The sequence below is a fragment of the Triplophysa dalaica genome, chromosome 14, assembly GCF_015846415.1.
Source record: "Triplophysa dalaica isolate WHDGS20190420 chromosome 14, ASM1584641v1, whole genome shotgun sequence".
NCBI lineage: Eukaryota > Metazoa > Chordata > Actinopteri > Cypriniformes > Nemacheilidae > Triplophysa > Triplophysa dalaica.
Window position 1 is genome coordinate 80,001 of NC_079555.1, and position 13,063 is coordinate 93,063.

General features: G+C 39.6%; 1 protein-coding gene and 1 long non-coding RNA gene across 2 annotated transcripts in view; one reads left to right on the top strand and one right to left on the bottom strand.

Annotated features, from left to right (window-relative positions):
- The window catches only part of LOC130435228 (WASP homolog-associated protein with actin, membranes and microtubules), a 17,440-nt gene extending 10,498 nt beyond the window's left edge, over nucleotides 1-6,942 (bottom strand). The window contains exon 1 of the mRNA XM_056765661.1: nucleotides 6,403-6,942. Within this exon, the coding sequence (XP_056621639.1) occupies nucleotides 6,403-6,942 (540 nt within the window). The remainder of the gene's footprint in view (nucleotides 1-6,402) is intronic.
- Nucleotides 6,943-7,486: 544 nt separating this feature from the next.
- LOC130435233 (uncharacterized) lies at nucleotides 7,487-8,345 on the top strand. The gene is made up of 2 exons (XR_008908795.1): nucleotides 7,487-7,624; nucleotides 7,980-8,345. It is a non-coding gene; the product is annotated as an uncharacterized LOC130435233 (long non-coding RNA).
- The last annotated feature ends 4,718 nt before the right edge of the window (nucleotides 8,346-13,063 follow it).

Here is a 13,063-nt window from a genome sequence, read left to right on the forward strand (position 1 = left end):
CACAACACACATTACATCAACACAGACAACACGCATTACATCAACACAGCAAACATCACATCAACACAGGACACATCACATCAACACAACACACATCACATCAACACAACACACATCACATCAACACAGGACACATCACATCAACACAACACACATCACATCAACACAGCAAACATCACATCAACACAACACACATCACATCAACACAGGACACATCACATCAACACAGGACACATCACATCAACACAACACACATCACATCAACACAGACAACACACATCACATCAACACAGGACACATCACATCAACACAGCAAACATCACATCAACACAACACACATCACATCAACACAACACACATTACATCAACACAACACACATCACATCAACACAACACACATCACATCAACACAGCAAACATTACATCAACACAACACACATCACATCAACACAACACACATTACATCAACACAGCAAACATCACATCAACACAACACACATCACATCAACACAACACACATTACATCAACACAGGACACATCACATCAACACAACACACATCACATAGCAAACATTACATCAACACAACACACATCACATCAACACAACACACATCACATCAACACAACACACATCACATCAACACAGACAACACACATTACATCAACACAGGACACATCACATCACATCAACACAAACAACACACATTACATCAACACAGCAAACACTACATCAACACAACACACATCACATCAACACAGCAAACATTACATCAACACAACACACATCACATCAACACAACACACATCACATCAACACAGACAACACACATTACATCAACACAGGACACATCACATCAACACAACACACATCACATCAACACAAACAACACACATTACATCAACACAGCAAACACTACATCAACACAACACACATCACATCAACACAGCAAACATTACATCAACACAGGACACATCACATCAACACAGACAACACACATTACATCAACACAGCAAACATTACATCAACACAGGACACATCACATCAACACAGCAAACATTACATCAACACAGGACACATCACATCAACACAGACAACACACATTACATCAACACAGCAAACATTACATCAACACAGGACACATCACATCAACACAGACAACACACATTACATCAACACAGCAAACATTACATCAACACAGGACACATCACATCAACACAACAAACATCACATCAACACAGCAAACACTACATCAACACAGGACACATCACATCAACACAGCACACATTACATCAACACAACACACATCACATCAACACAACACACATCACATCAACACAACACACATCACATCAACACAACACACATTACATCAACACAACACACATCACATCAACACAACACACATCACATCAACACAGCAAACATTACATCAACACAACACACATCACATCAACACAACACACATTACATCAACACAGCAAACATCACATCAACACAACACACATCACATCAACACAACACACATTACATCAACACAGGACACATCACATCAACACAACACACATCACATAGCAAACATTACATCAACACAACACACATCACATCAACACAACACACATCACATCAACACAACACACATCACATCAACACAGACAACACACATTACATCAACACAGGACACATCACATCACATCAACACAAACAACACACATTACATCAACACAGCAAACACTACATCAACACAACACACATCACATCAACACAGCAAACATTACATCAACACAACACACATCACATCAACACAACACACATCACATCAACACAGACAACACACATTACATCAACACAGGACACATCACATCAACACAACACACATCACATCAACACAAACAACACACATTACATCAACACAGCAAACACTACATCAACACAACACACATCACATCAACACAGCAAACATTACATCAACACAGGACACATCACATCAACACAGACAACACACATTACATCAACACAGCAAACATTACATCAACACAGGACACATCACATCAACACAGCAAACATTACATCAACACAGGACACATTACATCAACACAGGACACATCACATCAACACAGACAACACACATTACATCAACACAGCAAACATTACATCAACACAGGACACATCACATCAACACAGACAACACACATTACATCAACACAGCAAACATTACATCAACACAGGACACATCACATCAACACAACAAACATCACATCAACACAGCAAACACTACATCAACACAACACACATCACATCAACACAGCAAACATTACATCAACACAGGACACATCACATCAACACAGACAACACACATTACATCAACACAGCAAACATTACATCAACACAACAAACATCACATCAACACAACAAACATCACATCAACACAGGACACATCACATCAACACAACACACATCACATCAACACAACAAACATCACATCAACACAGACAACACACACTACATCAACACAGGACACATCACATCAACACAACAAACATCACATCAACACAGACAAAAGAAAAAACATAAACACAACACACATCACATCAACACAACAAACATCACATCAACACAGACAACACACACTACATCAACACAGGACACATCACATCAACACAACAAACATCACATCAACACAGACAACACACACTACATCAACACAGGACACATCACATCAACACAACAAACATCACATCAACACAGACAACACACATTACATCAACACAGCAAACATTACATCAACACAGGACACATCACATCAACACAACAAACATCACATCAACACAGGACACATCACATCAACACAACACACATCACATCAACACAACAAACATCACATCAACACAGACAACACACACTACATCAACACAGGACACATCACATCAACACAACAAACATCACATCAACACAGACAAAAGAAAAAACATAAACACAACACACATCACATCAACACAACAAACATCACATCAACACAGACAACACACACTACATCAACACAGGACACATCACATCAACACAACAAACATCACATCAACACAGACAACACACACTACATCAACACAGGACACATCACATCAACACAACAAACATCACATCAACACAGACAACACACATTACATCAACACAGCAAACATTACATCAACACAGGACACATCACATCAACACAGACAACACCCATTACATCAACACAGGACACATCACATCAACACACATCACATCAACACACATCACATCAACACACATCACATCAACACACATCACATCAACACAGACAACACACATTACATCAACACAGCAAACACTACATCAACACAACACACATCACATCAACACAGCAAACATTACATCAACACAGGACACATCACATCAACACAACACACATCACATCAACACAGACAACACACATTACATCAACACAGCAAACACTACATCAACACAACACACATCACATCAACACAGCAAACATTACATCAACACAGCACACATCACATCAACACAACACACATTACATCAACACAGACAACACACTAGGGCTGCAACAACGAATCGATAAAAATCGATTACTAAAAAAGTTGGCAACGAATTTCATAATCGATTCGTTGTGTCGCGCGACACGGAGAAGTTTGATTATTAAAAAAATGTATTTGAGCGCGGAGCGGAGTGAACACACTCGTTCTCTCTCGCGCACTGATGCTAGCAGAGTTTGGCGCGTCATAGACAGGGCGGAGCAAAAATAAAAAAAAACGAGGAAAGATACATGGCGGAGGCAGAGAAATCCGCGCGACGCAAGTCATCCAACAGTCATACAAAACTACTAAATAAGAAAAGCAATTTTTGCAGTGTATATTCTGTGCTTTGTCCCATATAGGTTATTATTGACAAATATATTTGTGTGTGTTGTACTTTTTTAATTTAATTTTAAAGTTCTTTCATAGCACTCGGTCATCTTAAGCTGTGTTTAAATGTGGTGTATAAATTAACCTTGTACTTCCTACAATGACGGTAATAATTTAATGAATAAGCTTCAAGTGAATTTGAGAGAGTGTGTGTGTTTGTCAGTGTGAGAGTTTGTGAGTGTGTGCATGTGCAAAAGTGTGTGTGTCTGCGTGTGTGTGCATCTGCGAGTGTGTGCGTCTGCAGTGTAGTGAAGAGAACAAGTTCTTACATTAAAAAAAATCCTGTTAAATTTTCTGATTTGTATTGTTCTTTATTTTTTATAAATTCATTATTGTTCTGGCAGCTCAGGTGGCACTTTTATTAAAAAAAAGTCTATATATTTGGCAGATGTAAAGCATACATGTGTATGTTTTTTGTGTTAGTTCATTTTTATTTGATTTTATTATTATTATAACAGCTCAGGGATGTTCAAGGAGCAACATGTTTGTGCACTTTCTAAAGATTTTAGTTCTGTTTTTGAATAAAGGGTTGGAAATGAATGCTTTTCTTGGTTTTTGATTTTATCCGATTCGTCGATTAATCGGAAAAAATAAGCGACAGATTAATCGATTATTAAAATAATCGTTAGTTGCAGCCCTAAAACCCACATTACACCAACACAGACAACACACATTACATCAACACAACACAACACACATTACATCAACACACACACACACAACAACATATGGAAGCATATGTGGTGCAAAATTCAATTTGCAATGCAATATTCAATATGGCAATGCAATATTCAAAATGCCAATGTATTTCTGTATTTAAATTTACATTTTCCATTACTCCACATGTGCAAACTTTGGTGCAGAAGGAAAATGAAAATGAAATTATATTATTTACATTTGCCATTTCCAACAGCAGTCTTAATGTGTAATGTGCATACTTTTTAACGCTCTTCAAGTTGCAAAATTAAAATGAAAATGCATTACCGGATTGATTATACATATTTAAGATAGTCAAGCATAACTGTAGCAAAAAGAAAATTCTAATGTCATTTTCCCTTATTGCATTAACATTAACAGGTTGAACATTTGGGATTGCATTTTCATTTACACACAGCGCGTTGAGTGGTGCAAAATTCAATGTGGACTTGAAAATGCATTTCGAGCTGACCACGCCCCCACCCCGGTACAGCGTCATTGCGTAAAGGCGGAGTCAGCATCGCTAGTTAAAGGCATGGATGTGCGGCTGCAAAGCTGATAAAACATTAAATTGTATGCACACGAATTTGAGCACAAATAAAAAAATTACTTGGGTGTTTTTTTAAGATTAGTACGTCTTTGTAGACGATAGAACTAGAAGCTACATTGCTAGAATATTCTGCCTTATCAAGCGGTGAGCTCGCCTGTTGAATGTCTCATAATCACTTGACTTTCTCATACGCGTTTTCATCATGAACACATTCAGTATTTTGATTAATGTCTTTTTTGTCACAATATCTTCATACAATTGTTCAGTAACTGTACAATCACAAACGCGATACATCCACATGAAATACACCTCTGTACCGTTTCTTCGTGCTGGAGGCAGTGTAAGGGGAGAGATTATGCACAAATACACATAAACATTGCCAAAGTGGAGATCTGCCCTTACGAAAATTAACCTTGGTTTCTAATTCATCCGGATGCTGCAGTTTAGGCTGTGACAGATCCACTGAATAATTCGATTCCTGAAGTTAAGTAAATGTTGCACCACAAAAACAGTCAATATCATAATATTGATATTGATAACAGTCAATATCTTAACATAATCATTCTGAAACAAAGACAACAAATACTGAACGTGTTTATGATGAAAACGTGTATGTGCAAGCGATTTAACGCTTTTATTATCTCTGCAGTCGAACGTGTTTTCCGCACCTCAAAACAACACACCTGACTAGCAAATAGCGATGCTGACTCCGCCTTCACGCAATGACGCTGTACCGGGGTGGGGGCGTGGTCAGCTCGAAATGCATTTTCAAGTCAACATTGAATTTTGCACCACTCAACGCGCTGTGTGTAAATGAAAATGCAATCCCAAATGTTCAACCTGTTAATGTTAATGCATTAAGGGAAAATGACATTAGAATTTTCTTTTTGCTACAGTTTTGCTTGACTATCTTAAACATATATAATCAATCCGGGATTGCATTTTCATTTTAATTTTGCAACTTAAAGAGCGTTAAAAAGTATGCACATTACACATTAAGACTGCTGTTGGAAATGGCAAATGTAAATAATATAATTGCATTTTCATTTTCCTTCTGCACCAAACTTTGCACATGTGGAGTAATGGAAAATGTAAATTTAAGTACAGAAATATATTGCCATTTTGAATATTGCACCACATATGCTTCCATAACTTAAGCAAGAGCAGAACAGAACAGACAAATAAGTGTGTTTATGACACGTGGTTTTGATCTCACCGCCCGTAGCGCGTCTTCAGCGCGCGTGATCTCGTCCCGCATCGCCTTGCGTTTAAACTCGTGCAGGTTTTCGTAGTATTCCTGTTCATCCTTTTCACTGACGCTGAAGAGCGCGTCAAGCACGATCCCGCGGCCGCACGCGTCCACAGCGAAGCTGAAGTATCGCTCCAGCAGCCTGCACGACGCGTCGACATCGCTCCGTGGGGCGCTGAAGAACAGTAGCTCCCACAGGTTGGGCTCGCGGAAGCGCGTCAGGTCAGGGAAGAGCGACGCGAGCTCATCGCGCACCGAACTCAAATGCGCGTGCACGTGTCCTATGAGTTCGCTGGAGAACAGTCCTGCGCAGCTCCCGCTGGCGTCTCCGCGCCGTTGTTGCGTCCGGTCATGACACGTCACAGCAAACTTCGACTCTATTTCGTTCCACTCCACGATAAACCGGAGTTTATGGTTCTCTCTGTTGTCGAACGCGTCGCTTTTAACGGCAACCCATCCGTCTAGACTGTCCGTTCGCTCGCTGTCCGCGTCGCTCATGGCGTTCATGGCCTTTGCTTGTGTTTCTTTTTGGATGTTGACGTCATCCTGCGGTCATGTGATCAGGGGGAATTCCTGCGGCACGTGATGGCAGTGAGTTTCTGCACTCCGTTGTCTTATCTGTAGTTACTTTAGTCATACGATACGACACCAAATCATGTCTGTATAAAGAAAGAAAGAAAACCCGAAAGACAGAAATCTGTAAACTCACATCGGCACAGATTTCCTTCCGTAGGTTTTCGACGATCGATGATTGGCTGTTTTTACTAGAAGGCGGGACTTCCTTTACTAGAGCACAGAGCCATTGGGAGAGAGTTCTGCCAACGGAAGTCCGAAACACTAGAGAGTCACGTGATTTATGGAGCTTTCAGATAGTTCCAGGAAGTTATGTTTTCTCTTTAAATGCTTTATTTCTTTCATTTTGTAGTCATTAAATGACTTTTGTCTTTAAATGGGTTAGAAGTTTACCTCAGTTGGTCTGTTTAGTCGCAGCTCCATGTGTTACTGGTTACTTCCGGGAACTATTAAAACTGTGAAAAAGCTGTTCCATGGAGTCAACGGAGAAGACGGCTCAATGGGTCTGCTAGAGCGGCCATGTCCCATATGGTGTACTCCGGTCTTGTGGACCTCCTCAGAGTCCACACTTGGTGACGTCAGAAAGTGCAGAACTACAGGACACTAGTCCAAAAGGGTACTTCCCATCCCTAACCAAGAGCAAAGACGGACTACTTGTCACATTAATGCTAAACTTACATCACATGACAGAAGTTTGACGTTATAGCTGCATTCGGTGGCCCTGATTGGAGGTTGTTGGGTGGGTGTTTGTGGGGAGTAGGGGGCTCGTTGGTTGTGGGGATTCATCTGCTGGGGCTGTGTGGGTCTGGTTTGGCCTTGTTTTGTGGTCGTTGTCGGACAACAGAGGAATAAAGTTACAACATACCATTACTATTTTACCTGGTTGTTCCTCTGTTTTCTGGTGTCGATCGTGGAGTGGGACCGGGTTGAACCTGCACGGTTTTCATTGAGTGTGACTTTCTGGGTTTCAGATGGTGGGCTCTCCCTCTTCCTCGTGGATATTTGCTGGTGGCTTTTGGTCGGGGTCACTGTGTGCAGCTATGACACGTCAGAGGAGGTCTGGCCCTCCCGGCTGATCCTGGTTTCTCCCGAGGTTTTTTTCCGCATTAATCAATCATTGGAGTTTGGGTTCCTCGTCACAGCAGGGCAGTGTTGGCTTGCTCACCGGGAGACTGCATTTATTTATTAGATATTATTTATTAGAATGATCTTGCTTGTTCTATAAACACCTTGTGCTGTGTTTTACCTTTTCTGTTTTTCCTGTTTGCCACTGTAAAGCTGCTTTGGAACAATGCACATTGTGAAAAGCGTTATATAAATAAACTTGAATTGAATTACTTGGGAGTGCATTTTGGGATCAGACTTGAGGTCATCACACCGGAAAGAGCAAGCGGTGCTTAATCTCTCTCGTGGTACGCTGTTGTCATTCGCTGATCAGTGTTTGCAGCGCCGCGTGAAGTCGATCACACTTATTGTCCCATTGGGTTATTTGGGACTGGAGCTGCAGGTTTTTATTGTTCTGTATTTCATATGTTGATATGCCACCCAACCCATTACGCAATAAATACTTATGTTTGTAATGCATTCATTTGTCATGACGTAAATGCAACTGCTTATGTATATTTGTATACACAATTCTTCTGTATACACTTTTAAAAATGCATACATGTTGTTACTACTTGCACTATGTTGTAGTGTAAACAGTGTGAGTAGTGTGTTCACATTGAGATATCCCATGTGCACTTTAATTACCCGTATGATTCACTTTTTCAATCGAAAATATGAAATGTGCAACTGTGATAACGCTTCAATGTTTACTGTATACTTACATTTATTAATTTAGTGAAGCATCTTTTATTTAATGTTATTAATGCAGTGTAGTGTCACTAAACAAATACATGTAGAACATCTGGGTACATTGAGAACACTCATTTCAGCATACTATAATTTGGGACTTACTGGCTGCGTTCAAATACCCCCACTTGCGGTCTTAGATACTTGAGAGCGCGTGCACGAGACAGGAAGGAAGAGCGCAAGTGTCCAATGTCTTAAAATGCAGAAGGGCAGTTCGCATAACACACACTAAACACACACTAGCTTTAATACCGCTTCGGGGCAAAAACATGAACGTCCTTGATATGAATCACGAGACTTTTTGCTTGGTTTAGATGTCGCGGAAAGCTTTCAAGTGTATGTTATACTATTACTTAAAGGTTAAATCTTTATTTATTCTATGTTTGGCTAACATGTGTTTTTCTTATGTTTGAACGGAGTTATTTTGTGTAAATATTCTCGTGTGGACTTACTCTTAACACCAGTTATGTAAAAATAGCTTAATATGATTTTTTTTGATCAAACACATGAGAGATTGTGCAGCGGACCTGTACATGTGTGTTAGCAAATGCAGTGACTTCAGACTGATGTGTGACATCTGGAGTCGTTCTGTTCGCTGTTACTGTAGGAGATTTGTATCAGCAGAGATCACACACTCGAATGATCCCGCCTTCTTAACCTCCACAAACATACACATTTTACTTTAACATTTATTCATTTGGCAAATGCTTTTATCCAAAGCGACTAACATCCTATACTTTTGTTTCTAAGTATGTGCAAAAACCCTGGGATCGATCACACAACATTAATAACGTTGTTAACGCAATGCTCTTACCGCTGAGCTTCAGGAAAGCGTGTACACAATGGACCATAGACTTCAATTGATTATATATCAGGCTTATGATAGCCACATTAATAACTAAACCGTGTGACATACTTCCTTTTTGTGTGAAGACAAGTAGTGTCGTGGAAGCTTGTTATGGTGAATATTTTCCAAACCTGCGATGTGTTACACAGTGGGATGATGAAATAAAGAAGTGGCCCGATATATCATATCAATATACATTCAATTATTTGGTATTTAGTTGAAGGGACTTCGACACGCAGTTATAAAAGCACAGAAGCGTAACTGTAACCTGCACAGTGGGACAGTCGGTCGAGTGTTTATACATGAAATAGACACAAATTTATGTTTTTAAAAACAGTTGTGAATGCCAGTATAAAATGGAGCAAACATGTCTAGGCTCTTACCACTAACAACGGGAGAAGCGTGACGGCTGGTTTCTCTTGTTTTGCAGTGGGGAACGTCCACATTAAGCTCTGCTGCATGAATGCTGGTCAAACAACATTTTTGTAGAATTTTTTTGTGTTTGTACCCGCTATTAAGGCAACCTCGAATTGCACACAATAAGCTTGTGAGTTTAGTTTCTATAATAAATATTAACTAGCCTGTCAAAACTAAACAATCGTCTCATTCGCAATACAACTGCAATGACATTAAACCAAAAATAACGTGGATATTCTCTCCTTACCCCCCCCCCAACACCTCAACCTAATAATCAAACAAATCAAGACATTAGATTGAAAGAAAAACACTATTTGACAGAATTGAGCCTTTTTATTTAGTGAGATCAGTAACATGTCTTCACGAGTAGGTTGGACACGCGCACGGACGCACGCACGCAAAGAGACACACGCACGCAAAGAGACACACGCACGCAAAGAGACACACACACACACACACACACACACACACACACACACAAACGGTGTTACAAAGACACACACACACACACAGTGTTACAAAGAGACACACACAAACAGCGTTACAAAGAGACACAGATCCCAATGCTGTGACATTTCCCATGTAAGGGTCTTCACTTGAAACCACCGAACCTGCAACACAAACACACATTTACACACACCACATAAGCACGTGCACATACCTTAACAAAACACAATAATTTGTCTGATTGTGAGACGCTGATGATGATGTCACGCCTCCTCTTGAGTTGTGATGTCAGTCGGCCGTTTCCTACGGTTCATTGGTGTCTGAGGTGAACTTCAGCCACAATCTAATCATTAAAGCTGTCGCTGCCTCACAGGGCCAAACACATTTTCCACAAGAACCTGCAGCTTAGCCGCTTTGGGTTTGTCTGATCCCACCTGACAAGAATGAGAACGTCATACAATGAAACGTGTGTGTGTGTGTGTGTGTGTGTGTGTGTGTGTGGTGTGTGTAGACCGCAGCAGTCTTGCAGCTATTGGTCTGTTCTGAACACCACGTGACTTCATGTAGGAGGGTCGTATCAACAGAGCTGTAGAGTTTCAACAGTCTGCCTTCATTCCCTCCACAAACGTAAAGAATAAACACCGAGTAACAATCCGCTCTCACATCACAAACAACACAAGAACGACAAGTGAAACCTGTTATCAAGTACTAGAGTATAACCACATGACCACAATAAAACACTCACTGTGATGAGCGCGAGATTCACATAACTTCACACACGCGCGCAGCGCCTTCCTCCAGTGGATGTGACGTCACTGACTCGTTTCCTCGTTCTAGTCGCGTTGTGGCTAGAATGGATATAGCTTGTTTTTATTCATAAATCCAGATTCTTTAATAAACTCCCCACGTTTTTTTGCTTTTTAGAAAGATTTAATGATCTTATTAAAAACCTTAAAACTTGTGCATCATAAAAAAGCCCTGAAACTATGTTATCTTTTGAAAGTATTTTTGGATGATTTAGAACCTTGAACTGTTTTTCATCTGTTTTAGCCTATTTTATTTAATATTATTATTAATATTTCTTTATGCGTAAATTTATTCTAATTTTTGGATTATTTTTGTTATGCTGTTATTTGGATATTATTAAGATTTTTCTTGTTGTTTATTTGGTATTTTGTATCTTCTTATTAAGCGATATATAAAAAAGGATACAGCTATGGCCGGAAGTGATACAAAATCTCGCCATACGATTACATAAGCTAACGCCTACACATACCTCAACTCTAAACCTAAACTTACAATTATTAAAAATATATTAATCAACTGTTTTCAGCGTGACAAAAACTATGCGGTATTGAAGTGCGCATGCCCAGTAGAGGTCGCTGCATCCCTTCTAGTCAAATCCCGGCTGGATCTCTGTCGCGCTCAGCTCCCATTATTGTTAACACGACATAAAAAGTTACCGCTTTATCTTATATCGAGTTCATACATATACAAACAGGCAAATTGTCTCATGTGAATGACTACCTTTCTGTGTTTTCTTATTTTCTCCTGTAAAGCTGCTTTGGAACAATGCGCATTGTGAAAAGCGCTTTATAAATTCATTGTTATAAACCCGTCAAAGGTATATATCGTTCAGACGCTGTGCGGTGTTGCGGCATCTTGTTCAGTAAAACTGGATTATTTGACGGTTATGATGGTCGTGTCTGGCGCATCAATGTGACGTCTACGTATATAATGAATGTCACTTAACAGCGCCGCCTGCAAAATGAATGTTATAAATTTATATTTCAATATCTTTGAAAAACAAGTTTGTGGGAAAGGATATAAAAAAGTCATGTTGATCCTCACTCCATACCAGTTGGTAGCGGTAATACAACATTTAGTTATTTTTCTCCCGCCAATAAAACCTTAAAGAAGAAGACATTAATATTTATGTCGTATATTAATGTATTTATCAAACACTCACATGAAAAGTGACCCACAGATATTTCGTGATTATAAACGAGTTTCTGATGTTTACTGTCGCGATATCCGTGTCAGAACAAACATCGCGTTGCGCTGGATAAATTACTATTATTATTACATAAGTATTGTGATGTTATTAAACAGGTTCACACATCAAACACACAAATGTTACATTTACTTAGATTCTCATTTAACTCGCTATAAATGATAACATTATCTCTTAGCAAAATTAAATTCATTCGGCCTGAATAAAGATAACCGAAAGAAAGTATATAGTTTGTTTTTGGTTATGTTAAAGCATTACTGCTAACTTCATATTATGTTCAGAATTTCTCACAGTGACAAACTCACGGCCGCCGCTACACCAGAAATAAAGTTTTTATGAGATCATGCACGTTCTCTTCTTTATTTACAGGACCGCTGCTCTGAAGAACCAAGAGATGTCTGCTGTTCTTACAAAGATCCACTGAAGAAGCTTTATTGTAACGAGGACAGGACAGTGAGGTGGACTCTAACAGTAAA